At 42.5% G+C, this 25,303-nt stretch overlaps 1 protein-coding gene across 2 annotated transcripts; it reads left to right on the plus strand.

Annotated features, from left to right (window-relative positions):
- Positions 1 to 327: 327 nt before the first annotated feature.
- Positions 328 to 22,545, plus strand: LOC139776657 (uncharacterized). Of its 2 annotated transcripts, XM_071713487.1 has the most exons (18): positions 329 to 526; positions 13,230 to 13,491; positions 13,592 to 13,718; positions 13,895 to 14,063; positions 14,516 to 14,762; positions 15,016 to 15,136; positions 15,225 to 15,362; positions 15,448 to 15,627; positions 16,051 to 16,378; positions 16,822 to 16,929; positions 17,106 to 17,270; positions 17,539 to 17,745; positions 18,505 to 18,660; positions 18,759 to 18,935; positions 19,044 to 19,154; positions 19,236 to 19,442; positions 19,550 to 19,726; positions 19,803 to 22,545. In XM_071713487.1, the coding sequence occupies exons 2-18, from the start codon at positions 13,352 to 13,354 to the stop codon at positions 20,093 to 20,095; spliced, it is 3,051 nt and encodes a 1,016-aa protein (XP_071569588.1). In that variant the 5' UTR covers positions 329 to 526; positions 13,230 to 13,351; the 3' UTR covers positions 20,096 to 22,545. The 2 variants fall into 2 exon arrangements, with proteins under 2 accessions (XP_071569589.1, XP_071569588.1); XM_071713488.1 differs by lacking the exons at positions 16,822 to 16,929; positions 17,106 to 17,270; positions 17,539 to 17,745 and having other exon boundaries at positions 328 to 526.
- The last annotated feature ends 2,758 nt before the right edge of the window (positions 22,546 to 25,303 follow it).

Genomic DNA, 25,303 nt, shown 5'->3' on the forward strand with positions numbered 1-25,303 from the left:
ATCTATATACCCGTCATCCTCAAATACTGATAAATTATAGAACAATTCGAAATACGCAATATGCAATTAATAACAATGACTTTTAATCGGAGTGTAAAAGTAGACCCAGGGGTGACCGTTTATGCAAAAAAGACTAGGCGCCCGTTCTCGGGTTAAAACTATTTTTAACACTTTTATCGGACGCGTTTGCGGGATTCGCGCTGCTTTTCGAGGAACGGACGGACGCAAGCGTCCTCTCGTTCGCCCGGCACGTAGGTAGCCGTAGATTCGTTTTACGGAAAAGAGCGGGGTGACCGAGTGGGGCGCGCTAACGGCTGGCGACTGGCGACCGGCCGGATGCCTTGTGCCGTGTGCGGGGATCCGATCCGCTTCAGTTGAACGAGGGGCACCGTAGTGTCGGGCACGCGTCCTCCTCACATAACACGCTCCGTTTTTGCGCGTGAAGGCCCTGCGTTCCACTGCGTTCCTCCTGCGCCTCGCTGGGGCCCCGCACGCAGCTCGCGTCGGCGTCGCGGAGAATGAAAAAGTGAGTAGAATCTCGACATTTAATCTCGCGTGCTCCGGATACGACCGGCACGCGAATTCTCTGTGCGCGCAATTTCTGGCCGGCGGCGGAGGCGGAACAAAAACAGGACGGCGTGCGTACCGTCGTCACGCGGATGGATCTACGTCTCTGCTGGTCTCTGCCGCACGCATACGCGGTGCCGTGATTGAGCAGAAGTGATTGGCTCCAGGTTCCAGAACTCGCTGGAGCACCACGGGGAGATCGACGTAGCGATCGCGCGCCGACGCGACGGCCAGGCGTCGATGCCGTCGATCAAGTTACTTAGATACCATTTATCTTATTTACCCTACGGATCTCTCGGAACATCGGAAGGCGTGTCTCGCGGAGCGAGGGAACGCTACGCGTTGAAAATGAAGTAAAAACATAGACGCGTTGCGCAAGACGTAGCTCGGACTATCGGCGATCGTGGGTCGCCGATAGACCGAGAGGCGCGTAGATCTTCTTATAATTTGGCCGTCAAGCAAACTGCTCTGAATAAAGGCCAGGGCGATCCACTCGTCGTGTAAGCCGCAAGCGGCGTAAATTACAAAGGTTTTAGGCCTCGAAAGGCACCGATAGGTACTGATAGTTAGACAATGCGGACGGTAACAGTCGCAATACTTTCAAAAAAATTTTTCTACCGGACAAAACACGTCCGAACACGATCGAGCTCGCCAACTCCGACTCTGAGGCGAGATAAGAGACGTAGATGAGCGTGACGATACCGCGCCGCGACTCTCTTCAGTCTCTCCTTCCCTCGTCTTTTCGGATTCAATTATCCGCGCGAGATGCGCGGGATGATGACGAGGAAGCGACGGGGTACCGGAGTTTGGAGTTCCGCGATATCCGTTCGCCGGACCGTGTAATAGAGCTTCATCCAGCTGGCGCGGCCCAGTTTTTGCCCGCTCGACCGCGTTAGAACGTGACGAGGAAAGTGTAACAAGAGTCGCCGTATACGCGAAATTGGCGCGCCGGAGAGAGAATTTCAGCTTAAATTCAACCACGTTGTCGTAAACAGCCTGGACAGCGCGATTACGTTGCAGCACTTTGACTCGCTTAAATCGTGGCTTTCACCGACGACGATCGACACAAACAAGCGCGCCCGCGGAGGCGATCCAGAATCCGAGAGAGAGACGCGTCTCGACCGCGCTTCCCTTACGGAAAAATACTAAATAATAAATTTCGACACCCACATGGTAGTTAAAAATAACAAAATATTTTAGCTCAAGGTATTGGCTGAAATTTTATCCTTTAACATTTAACCGTGTTGCGGAAGAAGCTACTGTATTTGCGAAAAAAGTACACGATACTATAGTAAATGTTACGGTAATTGCTATAGTTTCGCGTGCTTTCTTTGCAACTGCAATAGCTTTTTCCACAACACCGTTAAATATTAAAGGATGAAATTTAAACCAATACTTTGTGTTATGATAACATTTTGTTGCTCATTACTTCAACTCCATTGGTTTAGTTAAATTAACGACATATATATTTTTTTTAAGTAGTGGCGATCTATAGGAATGGTTAAAAATGACTCAAGCTGAGTATAATTTGACCCTGCACAAATTTAACAGTGAGATAGGTTTATCTCCATTTCCCAAAACTCCCCGGGGTAGTCACGTTCCGTCACATCGATTATTGTTGGCCCGTCCCTACGTGCCTCTGGAATGCCGAGGCTTTCTCTACGTCACGGATCGTCCGATCTCGTTCGACGCCACGAGTACGAGGTTCCTATTCGTCAAGGGACGCTTATGAATGGAGCAGCGGCTTTGCACGCCGCGCCGCGGTGCGCGATCGTGCCTGCCGCGGAGTGCCGCGGAGTGCCGCGGAGTGCCGCGGAGCGGAGTCCTTGGGGCCGGGGCCCCGCGGTATGCACGCAAACCGCGATTATCCCGCGCGACGCGGAGAGGCTCGCTTTTACGCCGAGCTCTCTCGTCGACGGCGTATATAAAAATTCGGTCGAGCGCTCCGGCTCCAACCGGTTTTTCTCTCGCTCCTTCTCGAAGGTCCGTTACCTCGGCCGTCCGTACAAATACGCTCGGCTCTTACCTGAGCGTATTGGAGTGTAGACTCTGCAGACCTTGCCGGCCTTCCGCGCCGCACGGACAACGCCGTGTTGTCAACGCGTTGCGACAGATTGTTTGGCGCGAGACGAGCCTCTCGAGTCGTCGCGAGAGCTATTTTTGGTCCCGCGCCAGTAATCACTTCTATTTTTATCTTCGCGGTTTGTAGACGCTGAAATCCTTCCTCCGAGAAGCGAGAGAACCTCCCCGTCCGCGTCGGTTTCGCCCCCCGTTGCGCCGATTCGCGAATTTAATACAAGAAAGATTCAATAGAATATCGAATAACATGTTATCGCCGACACGCGACGTTATCGCGAGCGATATTCTGTCACCTCGATAAGACCAGCCGTCACAACAACAATAGCGATGTGCGCCGCAGGTGTTTCTGTTTTTTTTTTCCGGTACAAGAAAGAATCGCGATTTCCGCGTAAAACGAGCGCGAATTAAGCTAATGAAGGCTCCCGCGATAAAACACAGGATGTGACGAGCGCACATTCCTTCCTCGTTACCCAGCGATCTCTAATTTGGCTAACGTCTTCGGCTAACGCACAGAGAGCTTCTCTGTACATTTTTTTCTTCTTTAAAAGCTCGAGCGTTCCTCGAGCGTTTGAAGAGCGATGATAAGATAGGCCGTCAGCGAATTGGCCGTTGATCATCTCCTTCCGGTTACGCGCGCCAGCCTGTATGTGAGTCATGAATATTATTTTTCGTTATCTATACGCTCTAACGCCCTATGTTTATCCTGACCGCGACCACAACGCTCGCGCTGCTGCAGCATCCAAAACGATGATTCATTTACTCGATAGACTTCCGACCAGCGCTTTTGTTTGCCTCGTGAATTAAAATCGCGCGTCCCACGCGTTCCCGTGCGCGAATAATAATTGTACGCGAAGGTAGAGTGCGACGGGACAATGACGAAGTCGGAGACAAAGCGTCCCAACGGCGCGTCGCGCGTCCCATTTACTCGACTTGGCCTATCTCGGCCTCCTCCGCCGACAGTGCGTGAATCGCGCGGAGAGAAACGGAACACACGGAGTCGTGAAAGAGCCGCGCTCGGCCGCAAAGTGACGCTACGTCATATTGTCGAGGGAAAGAGGGAACGGACGGAGGGGGAGGGCGAGAGGGAAAGAGAATGACGAAGGCCGTGAGAGCGCGAGGGGGACGAATGGAGGCTGCGTGCGCGGGGACAGAGAGAACGGAGTTATTCTACCCGCATGTATGCCGTGCGGTTACAAACCGCGCGGCCGGATGAATGCAGGCGAGCGAGGCGAGAATCGAAGGAGGGGCGGGGTCCCTCCGATCCCAGCGAGTACGGCGAACGTGAATGACGCCGAACGCGATACGAATGTTTATTTTTGAGGTCGCGATACCGCTCATTGTTAGATCGGAAAGGATATATATACTCAGCGCGTCGCTTCGCGCTCTCGGCTACGAAAGAAAGAAAAAAGAGATCGCTTTTCCTCGCTTTTCCTCGCGCCGCTCGATAGGAATTCGATTCGCGATCGCGATTCACCGCGCCGATGATTCATCGACTCGCTGGAACCCGGAAACGTCGCGCTTCGACGTTTAATTAGAATAGTAATGGCGATCCTTGCCCCCGATGGGAAATTCACGCGGCGGGGAACGTCATCTGAATTCGCGCAATCGACGACGCGACGTCTCGCACGCGGCCTGAATTTCCGCCGCGCGAACGGGACTTCCGGCGATCCTCGATCGGCACGGTGATGCGAAAACGGTTTAAACGCACCGGGCACGGCACGTAACAACGCGAGTAAAGCCCCGTCTACAATCAGTCGGAAGACGTAGTCGGATGTCGCGCGCATGCGCACAACCGTGATTTTTACGTGTCGGCTGTCGTCGAAAGTCGGGCGTCGTTGTCGCTCGGAAGATGGCCAAGTCCCATCTTAATTAGGTGCCTACGCGTGTCACACACGGTGACTGGATTTTCCGGGAATGACAACGCGGTACGACAAGCCGCGCGCCGACTCTCCTCCCGTCAAGGCGTCAAGGCCATTTTCACGTAAAACCACCAATTGCCGTTCTGTGTATCGCCGACGTCGCGCGAAGTCTCGATTTCGCGGAACGCACTCCGCGTAATCCACTCAGACCGTCTTGTATATCGAGACCATCTTGTGCTCACGTGTCCCCCTCTCTTTGTCCACCCGGCACGCTTGGTGCTGAGTACCTATTTGTCTAATTGAGGATCACGTTCAATGTCTAGAGTTTCTCTTCCAAAGTTCGGACCACCGCGCGTAATTCGAGGAACTTCCATCCATTGTGCACTATTAAATAATAAAGAATGAAATTTGAACCAGTACCTTGAGTTAAGTACCATCTTGTTATTTTTAACTACCACACGTGTGTCGAGAAATTTACTATTTTAACACAAAACAGTATTATTTGAACTCCATTGTTTTAGTTAAATTATAATGACATATTGAATAGGAACGGTGGCGGTCTGTAGGAATGCTTAAAAATGACTCCAATTGAATATAATTAAGTGCCTTTAACAGAATTTAACATTGTATTAAACTAAGTCAATGCAATGGAGTTTAAACAATACTGCTTTCTGTTAAAATAGTAAATAGTAAACTATAAGTATTGATTTAAATTTTATCTTTTAATATTTAACAATGCAAGAATTTGAAATGACTCAAATAGAGGATAATTTGACATCACGAATTTAACAGTGTGTCAGCGTAATTCGAACTCGTTTTATTCTTCTTCTTCTTGACGTAAGACTCGCCGCTGTTTTATGCGCGCTTTGTCACGGTACGCTGTAACTTTGTTTCTTCGAATGATGTTTTTCAGGCATCGACTGAATTAAATCGAAACGTGTATTGAAACGCTCGACTCTTCTAGACGGAGAGGGGTTCGCCGCTACAAGTGTAAAGGGTTGAACCAATCGATAATTGCGAAAACAGAATTACGAGCCTCTTCTTCCCTAATGACAATCCGAGCCAGCCGCGACGAACTTTCATGCAAATAATGCGTTTACCTCCGATACGGTAACTAGTCGAGATAAACGTTGGAAATTGCTGCTTAAGCATTTAGGTTTGAATAGTTGATGTCACGATTTCACGATCGTGTTTCTAAGCCGGCGCGAATTATGCGACGCGACTGATGCCTCGATGAATCGGGTCATCCATAATCAATCATCGATGTACGATTTCGTGCATCTATTTGCGTTCCCGATTAGTCTGTCACAAACATGACACGCATGTTAGCCGTGCATTCCCTGTTGCCTTTATCATTATCAGCGCTCTGTACGTAGAAGCAGGTCTTTCGGAAAGTAGGTCTTTGGATAATTTATCCTTCCTCGCGCCAAGGGCTGTGCCTCGGGGCACAGGGACGCGTGTACGTCACATGTGACTCTTTTTCTTCGTATTTCGAGATACAAAACCCGCACCTGTTTGACCGGCGTTACGTTTTGTGCGTGACTTTCACTGTTGCAATACTCCATTATTATTACATAAGGAAGAGTCGCGAGGTTTATTCAACCGCGAAGGGTTGCAACGCACAGCCAGAGAGAGAAGCCCCCCTTCGTCGGAATAATACGAAATCGCAACTCGGACATGGCAAAAACTTGCGCGTTTATTCCTCGTCGACGCTGGCATTTTCAGAAACGATGATTCTCTCAAGTTAGAAACATTTTTACCGCTGAAGACTTAGCTACAGTCGAAACATTCGGAATTAATTAATTAATGTTTTACGAATAAACTGGATTTTTAATTTTTACATTTTATTGTTGCTCGTTTTGACCGATTATTCATATAGCTTTGCTAATTATATCGGATAACGTTAGTTTAATAGAAAAATTAACGATGATTTTTTACTTAGTTATCTATTAATTTAAATCCATACACGGAGAGAATTTTCTCTTAAAATTTACCCTGAAATCATGGTAGTTGTGGGACAACATGTACCACCAAGAATTTTATGCGAGCTATTCTGATTAATATCTACCATAATAAAAAATATTAATATCTATTACATTAAAATATAAAATATGTTTGATTAATTTTACTAAAATATATCTAGAAAATTTCAATATAATTTTTCAAAATTTATCAATCTGCTTGGTAATTTTTATCACGTTGTTTGTAAAATGTCTTTTGTGTATTTTAAAAATTCCTTGGTTGCCAAGTTGTCCCAAGTTTGTAGTGAATTTAAGGGTAAAATATAACAAAAAATTCTCTCCGTGTAGCAATTAAACGAGACAGAGAACAATGTAAACAATTAAAAATACTGTGGTGAATATTTTTTTTTTGTTTGCAATATTAAAATTAAAACTAAACATATACATTTAATTGTATTTGCGATGCTTCGGTCGCAACTCGACGCGATAAAAAATTCCTTGCTATCAATATCCGTAGGATGCTCTCGGTATCGAGTTTTATTTCACGCTCGCATGATTAATAAGGCGTAACATGACGGCGTTGATAAAACGAATATACACGCGTATATACGATTGTTAAACATAACGTAAGAAGAAATCTCCGGTTACATATGTATCACATTATCATGTTATCAAACAAAGCGCTTTATGTTCTCGGAAAGAAAACTTTCGTTAATTATTAGCGCACTTGTAATTAGCGAGAAATTGTGTGAGCATCTTCTGGCGCGTGCCCAAATAACTCCGGAAACGGAGAACTCACGCACTTCGGCGGTTCTTCGTTCTTCCGCTTACGTTTCTCCCACGTTAGGATCGCAACGCGACGAGTACGTTACGTAACTCTCGTATTTTCGCGTTATTATCGTAATGTTAGAAAGTCGCGCCGCAGTCAAATTGTTTCTCGAGTGTGAACCGGCTGCCCCGCGACAAGCGTGTCCATCTTACGTGACTCGATCCCCCGTCTCCCCCTTCGACCTGGATTCATTTCAGCGAAACGCATCCGGATCCGCGACGATTCGTCGCTCCTTAAATCTGTCTAGATTATTTCTGTTATTTCTGTTTGCGCGATAACGTGTGCAACGAGTGGATGCAACGGCAAACGGCAATGACGATTCAAGTCTGTGTGCGTAGATTTATCTAATCTGCCAGCCATATCGGGCGCGCCAGCGACACGGTCTCTATCGTTTGACGTCGCGCATCCTCATTAACTCCACGCTTGAGACGCGAGCGCGCGCGATTCCGCGATTGTTCCCTCAAACATCTCGCTGTACGCACAGAAAAGTACATACTATACCTGCAAGTAAATATTACTTGTTCTAAGCATTTGATATATATCCGCAAATCTACCATAAAGTCATCACAAGCATCACATTTACTCAAAACATATTCATGGATCTTAGCAAGTCTAGTACTTCAAACAAGAATATTTAATTAATACAAGAATTCGGTTTACTTACTATATACAGTCTACGGAAGAGAAGCATATACTTAAATATGTAATATTCTTGAAAGAAGAATAAATTCTTTTGAGCATAAAATGATGAGATTTTCTCAGACTTGTGCCAAGTATATTTTAAAAGTTAAAACTATATGATTAAAATATCTTTGTTGAAGAAAACTATTGCTTGAAACAAATAAAATAAAATAAGTAATTGCTTTCCTTGGCGGTAGAATATTTTTCTCTGTGTATTTATACGTATGACACAAAGATCCTTGCCAAGCGACCGCGTATAGCGTTAATTGCACCGTGCGAACGGTGCTCATTGATACGCCGAGCGTTCGTGCACCAATCATACAATCGCGCCAAATAAGATATAACGATGGTATTATCAGTTGTACAAACGCTAGAATGCACGATTAGATAACACAAGGAGAAACTGATCCCTCCGCGGTTCATCGGCCGATTGTCAATATTATTCGATCTGAGACATTCAAATTGCCAAACGACGCCGAACCGTCCACTTCCGGCCGGGTACACCGTTAAATTCGTAGTGTCAAGTTATATGCAATTTGAGTCATTTTTAACTATTTTTATAAGTCGCCACTGTTCCTACTCAATATGTCGTTAATTTAATTAAACCAGTGGAGTTGAAATAATAAATTACGACACACATGATATTTAAAAATGACATAATGTTATCTAACTCAAGGTATTAGTTTAAATTTGGTTATTTAACAGCGTAAGCTAGTCGAGGCAGGTCTCGACTCAGCAGGAAGTTATCTAGATAATCGAGTCTGAGATGATGGAAAATGTTGGGCGGTCGCTGAGAGAGACACGTTTGAAATTCAACGCTTCTCGCAGAATTGGATGCAGAAGTGATTTACACTTTCTCCGAAATTGTTAGCGGGAGCGAATTAATTCTGCGAGTAAATCAAGAATCGTTCTATATTGCGCGTTCTCTTCCTGGTCATATCTTTTTACGCAAAATCACGTTGTTTTCCTCGCGCGATGGTCGCTCGATAGCCGTCGCATCCTTTCAGGCCGATAGTTTTGGTCCCGCATCCTTTGTTTGCGCGGTCCCGAGATCCCGGCTCGGAGGATGATGCACATCCCGCGGACGGAGAGAGTTCGATGCGGCGTTTTTATCGCGAACTCGCCCCACATCCTGTGACTCGCGCCCGCACACTCGCCACAAAGTCCGTGAACTCTTTTCCTACGTAAACGGATTAATTCTCCCCCTTCGGGGTCGCGCGAAGCCGAAGGGGTCGCTCCCCCTTCGGCCGGAACGAGCACACGGTAGAATTCGGTCGCACGAAAATGGCAGGACGAGGTCTCGAGCGTACTTAATCCCGTCGACGCCCCCGGTCGGCGGAATGTTCGAGGGTACAAACAAGTCTCTTTTATCGCGAGAGGTTCTCTCTGCAAACGTTTCTTCTTTTCACATATGGGGATACACGCAGGAATTTCGTGTAATTCATTTCTTCTTTTTTTTTTGTTGCAAAATTTCTATAGGGAATCCACAAAAAAACCGGGATATTGTTGAATGAATAAAAATGCTTGATGTAAAAATTTTGAATTTTTTTAGAAATACCCGTGGTTGCTCTAACTTTTGTAAATTTTGAAATATTGGACTATTTCTAATTTTATTATATTCTTCAGTCTTTTCTACCCCTATTTCATATATAATTCTTTAAAATTTGATTCATCAGTTTTCGTGTTAAACACATTTGAAATTTCGGAGAATTTGTACATACATAGAAACTTTATAAAGCTGGGTCTAATCAATAAAATTTTAAATAATTATATATAAAATAGGGGTATAAAGTTGCTAAGAATATAATAAAACTATAAATAGTCCGATATTTAAAAATTTGTCACACATATTTCACATATAAAAAAATTATAGACCTTTGATTGTGTATAAAAATGGATCTAATCACAAAGCTTCCTTTATGAGGAAGCCAAAACAAATAAATACTAATAATTATACATTGAATAAAATTCAAGCTTCCTCATATGAGGAAGCAATGTGCAAGTTTCTACTTGCACACTTTTTAAGTATTTTTATAATATATTTATAAATATAAATTAATAAAAATGTCAACTTACAATTTCACTGACAGAATCTAAGATTTTGCAAAATCACTAGTAAGATTGTGTAATTTTTATTAATTCCATAATATCCCGGTTTTTTTGTGGATTCTCCAGGAATTTTGCAAGAAAGCGAATTACACGAAATTCTTGCAACTCGTCGACGAAGATTTGCATGTGCGAGCCGTCGTTCGTGAAGAGTTTCCCTCCTCGGAGAAAAAGGCGCCGGACAAATAAATAAGGAGAATATAAATAAAAGTATGTACGCATCGGCGCGAGAATCGCGTTTCATCATATCGTGCACCGTTATTTTAGACTCGTGCGATCGCTCGCGTCTAACAGCCGTCGTCCGCTGTTACGCGACTCGCCCCATTAGACGGGTTTCGCGAATTCACATACATACGTGCGTATGTGAATGCACGCACACGGTCGCCTCCGTTCCCGCGTGTGCGTACGTCTCGTCTGGCTCCGAACAATCGCGTTACGTTCACCTCTGTCGCCGCGGCCGCCGCGCGCCGGTCTCGCTTACGAGAATGCCGTAACTGCTAACTCGGCGACACGAAAGTTACTCGCGCACGTTTGCTCGACGATAATTATCACGGCGACTCGCGAGGGATTCGCAGGAGCGAACCGTGTCTTTTAGCGTGTCTCTGAGAAAAATCGACTTCCCGGGCGCGTAACGCGCTCTAGAAAAAAGTCACCGCGAATGCATAATCCGGGCGGAATAATTATCCCGGAATAATTATCAGAGTGAAAATTTGAAAGCGTACGTTAATTATCGCGAGACGTGATGATACGCTGAATTAAAATCTGCCTGGCTTTATTCCGTATACACTGATGTTAAATTCATAGTGTTAAATTATACTCAATTTGAATCATTTTTAACCATTCTTATAGGTCGTCATTGTTATTTACAAAAAAAAACACGTCATTAATTTAACTAAACCAATGAAGTTAAAATAATACGATAGTTAAAAGGAATTATCTTATGCTCGATGAAAGCAATAGCTAATATAAAAGTAAAAGATGATCAATTTTTGAGCAATAATAAAGGTGTTAAAAAATAAATGGTTAAAACAAATGGTTTATTAAAAATTTACAATAAGTTACAATAAGTTGTTTACGTTTCGAGCCATACTTGGGCTTCTTCAGAACGTCAAAAACAAACTAAAAATCACAAAAAAAATAGAAATAAAATAATTACAATCTAATGATAAGAGAAAAACCGAAATGAAATAATAAATTTAGACACACATGGTAGTTAAAAGTAACAAAGTGTTATTTTATAACTTATAACTCAAGGTATTGGTTTAAATTTCATCCTTTAATATTTAACAGTGTATAAACGAAAAGGAATGGAAATGAGAGAGGGGAGAGGGAATGGCGAAACACTATGTGCGCTAATAACGCGAGTTATTTTCACGTGGACGCGCGGTTTGCGGTCGAACGATTAGATTCTTCTTGGAGCATCGCTCTAATCGGTCTAACGTTACGGCACTTCCGGTCGCCGTTCAGCGAGCCGCCCGATTCGCAATGTGAATCATACGCGCGCGCGAGTCACGTCATGACAAAAACGTGAGGCGAACCGTATGTTCGACACGTGCGCAGCGTCTGATTCATGTACTTTACTCGATCGCGAGGCACAATTTCCGGTCGTAGGCACGCGATTGAAATTTCGCCGGGTGAAACGGCGCGGGCGGTTCGTGGAACCGTCGAATGCTCATCGACGAAAACCGCTGATGGTCGATATTCCGAGCGAAATCCGCGGCGATATCGACACGCGTCCTCGTTCGACGAAATTACATCCCATTTGCACTGCTCTCGATAGAAAATTTCCCCGTTGCGATATCGCGCTGCGAGCCGGGGAAGCATGAGCGATGATTATGCGGCAGGCATTTTTCACGCGATATCAGATCGGTGGAACGCGCAAATCGATACTTAACGCTGTGTCTTATTCGAACGATGGAATCTTTATTATCACGTTGCCTGCTTGACGAACTTTGTATGTCTTTGTAGAATTTTCGTTATTATGATGATAAAATGTTGCTTAAGAAGCTTTGTAAGGAGAATCAGAAATGTTAACAATTGCATAAAATTTAAAACATAAGCGCTCCTGTCTAAATAATGTGTATTTTTTTAGATTTTTTTCACCGGTTAGTTTTTGAGAACATTTATATTATAATGCAGTTTAAGATTTTTTAATAGGAGTTCTCTAATAGGCTATACAGACTTGATGCTACATTAATTAACAACGAAAATGGCTACTAAAAATGTTAAGATACCGCCAAAGATAAAAAAAATATAACCACATAGTTTTCTTGCACCGTGGCAGAATCGCAGTAATAAATCTATATTAAAATGTGCATGTAATATATAGAAATTTACTTAAACAGGACAACGAAAACTCAGCACAAAGTAGATAAACTTCTTTTTATCATCATATCTCAAGTACATACGTTGGCTTTAAGTGTTTTCCTGTCTAAAATACACATAGATAATTACGCGATAAAGCTTTTACCGTGACATAAAAAAATCCTGAACTTTGTTATAAACGTTCTTAAAAATTAACCGGTGAAAAAATCTAAAAGAAATACACATGCTGACATTATTCATGAAGAAGCTTATGTTTTAAATTTTATGCAATTCTTGCTAAATTGTACATTATAAATAGCGCACTTTACATTATTATCTAACTACTAATATTATTTAAAATTGTATATTGGATGGCGTTTATCTTTCGTTTGAAAAATTAGATAGCACTGATCGCCACCACATAGCGATCAACGCATTAAATTAAGTAACACAGCATAGAACCCGATAACGCGTCCAACGGAAACTCGACTCGACGCGCGAGCTTATTTAGCATCGAATCAAGATCGGCAAGGTGACGCCGTGCGGCAAGTGACTCGCTGTGATTCATTACGGACGGTGCAGAGTGTAAAGTCGAGCATGTACAATGTATACACGATGCAATAAGTTTCCTCTGGAGCGATTAAAACTAAAAGTCGCGTTGTAAGGTCCAGTAAAATGCGCAGCGTTTCTATACTGCAACTCCGCATAGCGACTACTAGTGCGAGTAATCGCGTGTAATACGTATATTCGTGCAAACACTTTGCAGTCGTACGTAATTCGCGAGGTAAATCGCGTTGCGACACACACGCTAGCACGCGTCAACACGACACATTTTACTTTCAGATCCGTAGACGGGCGGACCGTCCTGCTTTTCGGGCGCTGAGAGAACGGCTGCGATCCGCGGCGTGCCGTGCACGTTATATAGAGATTAATCGCGAGGCTAACGCGATGGGACGACGATAGCGATGTTTCGCTCACGAAGTTCAAACTTGTCTGGATCAGCCGGAATGGGGTCTGCAGTGTGGTGGCTGATCGCGGCCGTCGCCGCGATAATCTCGACGGGGGAAGCCCTCGAGGGACCGAACATATGCACCCGGCAGGATACGTAAGTATTCAGGAATTCGGGAATCGAACTTTTAATAATTTGTCACGAATTTGCAACACCTGTTCGGTTATCAAATAACGTATGTTATATGTTATTTTAGATATACGATAACGGTGAAAGTGTCCGAGCAGAAACCGTACACCATACGGGAGAACACGTGGTGCTTGAGCTTCCCACCGAGATGTTCCAAATACAAAGTCGTCTACAGGACAGTCTACAAGGAACAGGTTCGTTATCTAATTTACAAAGTACTTTCTAATTTTACGGAGAGGTTTGATCTAGATTTTTGTTTCCCGTTCGCTATCGCGGAGCGACAGCAAGCTCGGAAAAGAAAGCTGCGGAGAAACGGTTATCGGTGGAACGGCACGAATTACGGATTCGTAACTGCGCGTTTTTCTTGCAGGAATTGACGAAACAAAGGCCCGTGGAAGAATGCTGCAAAGGCTACACGGAGACCACGAACGGCGACCGTTGCATTCCAGTCTGCTCCGAGGATTGTCGCCACGGTACTTGCATCGCGCCCGACATCTGCAAATGCGAATCGGGATACGGCGGCCCGTTATGCGACTTCAGTGAGTGCAGCGATCATTTTTCTACTAACGATAACGGCGGGACACGCATTCCAGCAATACCTGCTGACTCGAGTACTCTTTCATATGCGCGTACGCTTCATTTGCAACGCAACAGCCCGACATGAATAACAACGTGTCAGAATAACACGTACAAAGATAACGAACATATGAAATAACGAAAGTATTACTAAAGATGTTGTATGTAATTTGGCAATAATGAGACTGCGTTTAGGAATTAAGAATACGTAACCGCGAGTCACGTTTAACGTAGATACATTTTTATTGCGTTTAAAAAGTCACGTTGGGTTTTCCTGGAATATCTACGTCCAAGAATTATTTTTAAAAATTGATGAAAGAAATACACGGTGACTTCTTGCGCCGACGCCGACGAGGATAAAAAGTTCATTTAAGCGGCGTGTATACGAGATTATTTTTAACTCTCATATGAACAGGGTGCCCGTTGGGTAAATGGGGCAGAGATTGCGAGATGGATTGCAAGTGCCAGAACGGTGCCACGTGCGATCCATTCGACGGCAAGTGCATGTGTACCAGAGGCTGGACCGGCGTGTACTGCGATCAAAAGTGTTCTTCCAACCGCTACGGGCAAGATTGCGTCGAGGAGTGCCGTTGCAGAAACGGTGGAAGCTGCCATCATATCTCCGGCGAATGTCATTGCGCTCCCGGTTACACCGGACCACTGTGAGTTGCAAATTTCGTTGTAGACCACCGCAAATATTTATTGAAGAATCTTGTTTACATTACCGCTCAGAAATATCTGTCCACATCTGTCTACATTCTATACAGATCTGTCTATACATATCTTCACTCATTCATTTATCAAAAAGGTTTCTCTAGAAGGGTTTTGTCCTTAAAAAATAATAATCATATATAGTTAATAAGACTTGTGTCGATCGTCGATAATCATTATGATGACTGCTGTCGTGTTGCACAGATGCGACGACTTGTGTCCGATGGGAAAACACGGTGACGAATGCAAGTCGGAGTGCCGTTGTCAGAACGGTGGATCCTGCAACCCCCAGACTGGCGAATGCTACTGCACATCCGGCTGGACGGTAGGCGAGATTTTGCGTAATCGAATACGAAGTGTATCTCGCGACGCACACGTCAATTCTACATTTACAAATGCAATATTTGTCACAGGGTTCAGTCTGTGCGAATCGGTGTCCGGAGGGTTTTTGGGGTAAGAACTGTAGTCGGACCTGCGACTGCTATAACGAAGCCGGCTGCAATCACGTTACGGGCGAGTGTCAATGCAAACCGGGCTTCTATGGCGATAAAGTACGTCAACGCTGATTATTCTGACTAATTATATTAATGCATTTTTTAAATCAAAATAATTTATAACATATTTTTTCATCAACAGTGTCTGAAGATCTGTCCCGAGGGCACGTTTGGATTGAATTGTACAAACAATTGCACCTGTGAAAATGATGCTACGTGCGATCCTAGTAACGGTACCTGTGCATGCGGTCCAGGTTGGATTGGTAAAACGTGCAATCAACGAGCCTGCGAGGACGGCTTGTACGGTCTCAATTGTGCAAAGGTGAGTTGCGACTTCTTGGAAAGCCACACGGAGAGAATTTTTTCTTATATTTTACCCTTAAATTCACTACAAACTTGGGACAACTTGGCAACCAAGGAATTTTTAAAATATACAAAAGACATTTTACAAACAACGTGATAAAAATTACCAAGCAGATTGGCACATTTTTTAAAATTATTGAAATTTCCTAGATATATTTTAATAAAATTAATCAAACATATTTTATATTTTAATGTAATAGATATTAATATTTTTTATTATGGTGGATATTAATCAGAATAGCTCGCATAAAATTCTTGGTGGTACATGTTGTCCCATAACTACCATGATTTCAGGGTAAATTTTAAGAGAAAATTCTCTCCGTGCACTCTTAAAAACTTACACGATGTCTCTCACTAACTGTAAGTTAAACTTAATTCGCAGGTTTGCGAATGCGAGAAAACCAATACGGAGCTATGTCATCCGTCGACCGGACAATGTTCCTGCAAAATGGGATGGGACGGCGAAACCTGCGCCAGGCCGTGTCCCTTCTACACGTTCGGGAAGGGTTGTGAGCATCGTTGTAACTGCAAAAACAACGCGCAATGTTCGCCCATCGATGGCACTTGCATTTGCGCGGCCGGATATCGTGGAAAGGATTGCGGCGAGTTGTGCCCCGCGAACACGTTTGGGGAGGACTGCGCGCAGAAGTGCGCCTGTAAGAATGGAGCCAGCTGCTCGCCTGAGAACGGACGCTGCAACTGTACGGCTGGTAAGCGCGGTTTTACGCAACTCGGATGATCATATTCGATGGCTTGTAATTATAAACTCATTTAGAGGATTTTAGATGCATTTATAGTTACGGAAAAGAATTAAATCACAGAAGAAATAGTCAATGTTAGCAATAGTATGAAACTTTTAGGTTTAAATGTTTGGTCGTTCTTAATTATATTGTCTCTTGGAGTCTTGTCAATATTATTTCAAAATTACTCTGCATAACATTTTTGCATGGTATCAGACAGCTTCATTTAATATTTTTCATACTCATTTTCATTGCTTGTCTGTAGAACTTACCATACTTTACTTTGTTAGTGGGATTACTAGTTACGTAGTAGAATTATTGATTAAAGTCTTGCTATGTATTTCCGATGGAGAAAAGACATTCGACATCGGTAAGTACGACACAGAATATACGTATCTCTGACATTTTACCAGGATGGGTCGGTGTCTTTTGCGACCGTCCGTGCGACGACAAGTCCTATGGCAAGGATTGCGAAGGCAAATGCAGCTGCTTTAACAGTGCGGCCTGCAACCCGCAAAATGGTAAGGTATTTGAGTAGTGACTCTTCCGGTTTGAGTCTTCGCGATGGGACCAGTAAAATTTTACATCGATATCATTAAAAAAGAACATGTACAAAGAAATACGCGAATTCCTATCTTTAACTGCTCTCTTAGCACTTGCACCCAGAACACGCGTTATTTTATCTAAACACACGCAGGCACGTGCACGTGTGCGGCTGGTTTCACCGGCACACTGTGTCAGGATCGTTGTAAAAAGGGCTTCTTTGGAAACGGATGCAATCAGAGTTGCGACTGTGTCGAGGAGAATACCGTGGACTGTGACTCCGCTACCGGGCATTGCAACTGCAAGCCAGAATGGCGAGGTTTGTTGAATTTTTTACCACGTCCGGTCACCAATCAAAAACTTTGCACGTCGAGATAATCAACATCTTACGTCATTCTTGAAAAGAAAAATTATAGTTAAAAACGATTGTGAAGATTATTTATAAACGTAGCTGTGTCATACATATTACGAGTTTAACAATAGAGATATAAAGAGTAAAAAGAAGTAATAGGGTAGAAAAAGCTGCTCTTAATGGTAGTTGACAAAGAGTCGTTTCTCGAGACGGGTTTGCTTTAACGTCAAAACAGGAATACGATGCGAAACAAAGTGCCCGGAGGGTCTTTACGGCGAGGATTGTCACTCGCATTGCGAATGCATGAACAATAGTTCGTGTGATCCCACGACAGGAAGTTGCGTCTGCGCCAGGGGTTGGGAGGGCCCTGATTGCTCGCAACCCTGCAAGGAAGGATGGTACGGGCTGGGATGCAGAGAGAAGTGCCCGGCGAAAGTAAACGGTAAAGAGGATGCAATATCCAAGATTTAAATGCATGACATCGTTTGAGTGTAACACATTTAATTCGCATGTTTTTTGAACCTATTAATGGTGTTTCGTAGGCAACATAAGATAAATGTATTATCAAATCTTGTAGCATATTGCGTTATGTTTAATATCTTAATCCTGATTGTAATATTATTCTTACAATTGTCATATATCTCAATAATCTTCTATTGTTCCGATGCATAAATCGGAATGCTCGGTCAGTCTCTCTCAGGGAACATATCTTTACGTAAGTTCGCCCATCCGTCGCGACATATATACACTTCAATATATTACAACCTGAAAGGAATAAAAGAGAAGAAATTGGATTAAATTGTAAGATCAATTCTCCCGCTTACACATTGTAACATCCGCAGATAATAGATAGCACATGCTTGGATGTGGGTTTTCTTTTATGTAATTTGCGGTATAGCTAACAGAATTCTAAGTTAAGAAATAGTTTGACAGCTGCTTACGCAAACGCTGACGCTGACACTCCATTTCGCTCTGTATTACCAATAGCTTTTATTTGTCGGGCGCTTCATTGAGTGATTTTATTAATCATTGGTTTATCTGTCTTACATATATTCAATTAATGCGAACATTGTGAAAAGGATAATAATTACAAAGGACGTTTCGTACACTGAAAAATTAAAATAAACGATAAAATTTTGCTATAAAAATTCCTCTACGTTATTGTGGTAAAATTCTTCAGTATTGTCGTTTTTTCCCTTAGAAAATATGACTTGCAATCACGTTACCGGCCAGTACGTTTGCCGTCCGGGATACCTGGGTCTCACCTGCGAACATCCGTGTCCGCCCAATCGTTACGGGCTAAACTGCGCGAATCACTGTCACTGTAAAAACGGCGGGGAATGTCATCACGTAACAGGCAAGTTGAAAGCTGGCGAAAAATCTTCCTGAGATATACAATCTTCTGAATACGACTACTTGAAATTCTTGTATTACCGAGGTGTATTTTCTAATCAGGTGTATGCCAATGCCGACCTGGCTGGCAAGGTGAGTACTGTCAAACACCCTGCGCGGAGGGTACGTACGGCGTTAATTGTACACAACATTGCAAGTGTCAGAACGGCGGTAAATGCAGATCCAACGATGGCCATTGTCGATGTTCGCCAGGATGGACCGGGACCAGATGTAACGAAAGTAGGTTTCAATAAAAGCCGTAGACTGTTACGACCAGTAAAGAATGATGTACCAAACGATGCTATATATTGATAAATTATATTTAAATGCAACGCTTGCCGATTTCAGTTTGTCCCGAGGGATACTACGGTGATCATTGTATGGAGCCTTGCGAATGTAAAAATGACTTCTTCACGTGCCATCCAGCCGAGGGTTGTATTTGCAGGCATGGATATACAGGTACGTAAAGTACACCCTTAAAGAAGTAGATAATCCTGCAAAAATTGAAGTTTCTTAAAGTGACTGAGAAATTACTCTTAGGTGAGAATTGCGACGAACAACTGTTCTCCCGCAATATCCAAGAGAAGGACGACGGAGGATATGGGCACATTGTTGGAGTCGTATTTGCGACTTTTGTTATAATAGGTGTTTTGTTGGCTGCATGGATGTACCATCGGCGCAGAGTGGCTGATCTCAAGAGCGAGATAGCTCAAGTGCAATACACGGCTGAGCCTGTATCTCCGCCAGGTGAATTAAGCATTTCCTATTCCCGATCGAAAGTTTATTTATCGGAGACAATCATCGAAGAGCTTAATCTTCGAGCAGTGAAATCTAAAATATTACTTTTGCCGTAGAACGAAATCAATTCGACAATCCGGTGTATGCATATCAAGGTTCCTCGAAGTTCGACGATGGCACTACTACATTGCTGAACAACTTCCAGTTCCGGAATAATTTCCACAAGAACATAAACACCGAGAAAGCTAAATTCGGCCTAAATAGCTGTACCGACGACGAAGACGATTGTAAAGGTATGGCATGTTTATTAACGACAAAATAAAGAAAATTTTGCAGGACTACTACATCAATTTATATGTTACAACTTAGGAGCGTACGGATTGCAATACGACCTGAAGAACAGGGACGCCGATATGGGAAATCCAAACTTAAACGTGTATCACAGCATCGACGAGATGGACGGCAAGAAAGTCGAGCACGTCTACGATGAGATCAAGCAGAACAACGAGTCGGAATATGACGAGTTGAATCAGCCGCGGCCGGTTAGTTGGAATATAAAGCCACAATCGAGTCGGACAGCCAATGGCTTCCTGCCTAAATCACACGACAGTCCGGGACCTAGCAAAGCGATAGACAAGGATCCGGAATTAGGTGAAACCTAAAAAATCTACACAGCGTTCCTCGTTTCTAACTGCCCAGATTTGAAGTAGAATGAACTTTATTTACGTTCGGTCGGAAGACTCTGTCCGCTTTCTGTAAGGAGCAAGTCTGTGGTATTACTTTTACCATTTAAGCAAATTTCTTGAGTAAGTCTTCACAACATAATTACGGATAATTATGAAACTCTAATTTCGTAAAAATTATGTTGTATGTTTTATATGTAAAATCTATTTGCGCACTTCTCGTGTCTATATTTGGCAAAGTACGGCAGTATTACGAAAATATTATTTCGTATGTGAGACAAGAAAAATGTAAAACAAAAAATATTTTCTGGCATGCTCTTCTTTAATATTTAGATTTTACTTGAGATACTATCGATCTCTCTCATTTTCTCATTCGCCACGGATCATTGCAATGAGAAAATGAACGTTTCTGTATATATAAACATATTCTTTTTAAGTATAGTTTTAATTAAATTATTATATATCTATTTGATATACGTGCATATGTTGCCAAAACGGGCATAAATAGTTTAAGAAGCTGGCAATGATAAACAGGTGATAAATCAAATCATGTGAATAGAGTTTGTCAATACACAAAGATCTTGTATTGTGGAAGATCGTTTATATATCTACATTTTTTTATTCGTCGAACGGTTATATCAATATTGCAATGTTATAAAGACATTTAAAAGAATTCTACTAATTGTTGATTTTCAATTTATAATTTAGTACATTAAATAAATGATGCGATCTTATATACAGTGAACGAATGCAATAAATGCAATAAATTAGGTAACATATTGCATTAAAATATTATGTAAAAATTAGGCGATTACTATGAACGTGGCGTATTCTCACGTATGCGAGAGAAAAGTAGGCAGGCTTAATTTTCACCATTTATACTCTACCTAGTTGTAACACGATAATTGATTGTCAGTTAGATATATTCAGAAGACGTGCATGTAAATTTTAAATACCCATTTTTTTACGTTTCCTTTTTCAAGGAAAAATAGCGTGCAAAATGTCATGGGGTATGTCGTTCATTCCGTTTATCTTGCAATCATCTTGTGATATAATTCTATCTATTTTGATAAATCTAAATGAAGAGCATATTAGTCTATACCGGTAACGTATAACTGATATTTAGATTGAGAAATACGATCGTGTGTATTCTAAGCAGATAAAAACATTTGCAGGATAAATACAAGTAATAGAACAAATTTGTCTGTAAAGTAAAATAGTGATCAGTGTGATAATACCGTGATGTGCATTGTTGACATGTCAACGATTAAGAAAGATATTTTAATAAAGGTTCACGACATTTTATTGTGGTCATACGTAGACAATCGTATAATGTAAAACACTTGTTCTACTGCTCCTCCATCAAGTTATAACTTAAAGGGTCGGCAGGAGACCCAGGCAAACTCAGGTACACTCAGGTGCACTTTATGCACTAAGTGCACGTTAAACTGCACTTTAACTCCTATTTTATTTATTATAAATTTTTAAGAGCAAAAATATTATATAAAGAGTATATAAAAAAAAATTCACGAATCTATGTAACTTATTTTATGAGAAATCTGGATATTACGAATCCGTAATTCGTAATATCCATATTTCTCATAAAATAAGTTACATAGATTCGTGAATTTTTTAAAATCCGTAATTCGTAATATCCATATTTCTCATAAAATAAGTTACATAGATTCGTGAATTTTTTTTTATATACTCTTTATATAATAATGCAGGGAGGTAAAGAGCCCGATTTTGCATTTTTGCTCTTAAAAATTTATAATAAATAAAATACGAACTCGCAGCGAGTCGCAGCTAAGCCAACCCGACAGAGGTCTTCACCGTGTCTCCTGCCGACCCTTAAGGAAGGTAAAGTCCGGTACTTTGTTGCGTGCGATGTTGCCTTACATTCTCGACAATCTAAGGTCTGTTATGTAATTATTCACGAATCGACGTATGGCGTGAAGGATTAAATAATCACGTATTTCTGGTTATACAGTTCGCATTACACGGAGCATACGTACCTATTCTTAAGATTACTTCGTAGGAACCTTTCTTACCATTTGGAATCAATCATCGCCAGTTTTCATCATCGATATTATAACGCCTTGTAAATATTTCTGCGACGGATCGCAGCGCATTGTTTTTGTAATGATTTTTGTTAGTCCTCTCTCAGCCTCCGTGCTCGTATGATTTCCCAAATGGGCGGCACGATCCAGTAGCATCCGCCGAGAAACTGCAGCAACGCGACCGCACGAAGACACGCGTTCTCCTCTGCGATTGTAAATTTAAAAACAAATCTTTGGGTCATGAGTTTATCTTTGTTACTGTCGTACGCGTCGTACGCGTCACGCGTACCAGAGAAGCGAAATTTATAAATCTCTGTAAAATTGTAAGAGGAAAGAATAAATAAATAAAAAATCGATGTTACAAAGATACATACTGTGCACGAAGCAGAAGACCAGCACGTCCAGTCCGACGATAATGGAAAACAATCTATGCGAACGATTGATGTGCAATTTGATTCTCCAGTACGTCGCGACGTCCTCGTCCGGTTCCTGATACGCGTAGAAGCTGTTCACCTCGCTAAACAAAAGGCTGCACGATATTCCTGTCCCGTTTGTCGCCGTTATCCCGCCGGTCCGACTCCGACTCTCTATCCGGGGATGTTCTGATGTCCAATTCGTTATCCTCGTCGGTCAGAAGCAACCAGTTGACGCAAGATTACGCAGCGTTAAGATAGATTCTTTAAGCTAAATTTCAGAATAACAATTCTGCTTTAATTAGAGGTCAACGCGAAAGTTTTAGAAATGGGGCGAGAATGTCACCTGCCCGCCGTTACCTGTAAAAAGACGCTCGCTGCGGAGCTGGAAAGCGCAAGGTCAGGGATCCTGACTCAGGATGCCAACGACAGTCTCATCCTGAAGCCTTCGACTCCGCTCATCGAACGCCGAGCAACGGCATTCGACGCTACTTCTTTCTCGTTGGCTAGCATTATGCAAAAGCATTCTGAAACTCTTTATCGTCTCATTTTAACCGAAAGAGCATGCTTCGTATTAAAGGACACATAATAACAATGTTGAAATAAATGTATTTCTCGAGATTCATCCATCGTTAATCGCATTTCGGAGCTTCTACCTTTCCGAGCGGCGTCTAACAACATTCAGCGTCGAACCTCTTTCTCGTTCGCTAGCATTATATGCAACAGGATTCTAAAATTCTTTTTCGTCTAATTTTGTTTGAAACAGCATGCTTTGACTTAAAAAAGCATTTATCAATGTATATAAACATTATGGCACATTTTAACAATTGTGTAATTCCATACTCTGATTTAGAAAACTCCGTTCTTCTCACCAATTACATTTATTCAGTAACGTTTCGAAACTTTTTATTTTTAAATTTTTGATAAGCGTGCTATTTATTAGCACTAACATTGTAATGTTAATATTTTCTTCGTATTTTGACTAACATAAGTCCGATAATCACTAAGATATTATATATACATATTTCAAATAAATAAAAATGCAAATTGTTCGTATACCGACTGATTAATTGGGCGAAAGTTGTCTTGCGTATAAAATAGCACTTGTAATATTTAATTTGTGTTAATTAATATAACAGCTAGGTTGTAAAAAAATACTTCGTTGTTTGAAGAAAACATGTTCATATATTACAGTTGATCCCAATTTGTTATATTGCTAATCTTGCAAAATATGTTGCTACATTTTGCGTGCGCGTGCATTCTTATACATACATATCGCTATGCACTTGTTTAGCATGAGATACTAACTAACGTGTCTCTTGATAAGCAAATGTAATTATTAAATACATTAATAATTTAATAAACAATGCAATATTAACATTAAATTATTATTAAGTATTAGTGAGAAATATATTATGCATTCGTTGACACGCTTGAAAGATCATAAAAATGTGAGAAAAATAGTTTTAGTTTATGAGAAGAGCGGAGTTTGGAGTCGTCTGTAATTCCTCAGAAATCGCTCCTGTTACGCGGGAAGCATGTTGAGCAAGGAGGTTGCAGTAGGTGTTCGAGCAGTGGCACGCCTACCCCCACTTATTACCCGTCGCCATTGGAACGGCTCGCGGCGCAGATGCCCCTCCCACGGCCAATCAGAGCGCTGGCGCACCCTCAGAAAGGATCAAGAGACACGGTAGTGTCTCGTGCCAAGTACACGCGGAGCGAGACCGACCGTGAGGGTGAAGTCCCATAGAGCCAGCGTATGGCGTACCGACGTATGGCGTACAGAAGCTTAGCTAATCACAGGCTTTACCATCGACATATAGTATGGACTACGCGATCCCTACATAAAAGTCTTCAAAAAGTGTCCTGACCTCTACCTCGTTCTTTCTTTGTCTGTACGCGACCTCTACCAGTCGCTATCTCTTTTCTTCCACCGGTGAGTCGCCGGTCATATTTTTCTATACCTGGCGTAGTCCATACTATAAATGTCGATGGGCTTTACGCTCGTTTTCGTTACGCCAGCACAAACATCGGCTGTCCCATGGAGCGTATTTAAACAGCGTAATGATTAATAAGCCAATCACAGTGTTGTTTTACACAGCTTATTTTCAAAATGGATGCTCAAGGGGTCTTGTGATTGGCTTATTGATCTGTTCGCGCGCGATCGATCTTATCGACAGGGAATCGACGATAACGCTTGGGGAAGTAGGGAGTAGGGAGGATCGAGCGTGATGATCCGTTTCGGCAGTCAGTGAAGAATCGAACACCGCAGCGACGACATGTAAATCGAAATAGTCTGTGCATATTAGAATAAAGTCCTTGAGGATTCGTAATTATAATAACATCGTGTCATAATTGACAAGGAGTCGCAGAATCCCAATTATCCTAAATTTTGCCTCTAAACGAGAGGTTCGACCGAACGGCGGCGCGGGACGGACAACGAGAACCAGAACGCCCGGACGAGAAATCATACATGGTCCTTCGAGCCGGATAACGGGAAAGCGATTCTACGGATTTTCAAGGAGTTCTTGGCTGTGGGCTCGTGAGCGGGCGGCAGTTGAATCGGCGTAAGGCGGAACGATTCGACGGCAGTTAGCGATTGGCGTGGGTCAAGGAGAGGCACATACGTGTACGCAGAGCGAGACGAGCTCACGAGATATCATAGTAGAACGGTATTTAAGTAATTAGCAACGGTAGATGTAAGTACGGTAAGA

Source organism: Temnothorax nylanderi, unplaced genomic scaffold (assembly GCF_030848795.1).
Source record: "Temnothorax nylanderi isolate EJ_2023f unplaced genomic scaffold, tnyl_v1.0 TNYL_tig0124_pilon, whole genome shotgun sequence".
Classification (NCBI taxonomy): domain Eukaryota; kingdom Metazoa; phylum Arthropoda; class Insecta; order Hymenoptera; family Formicidae; genus Temnothorax; species Temnothorax nylanderi.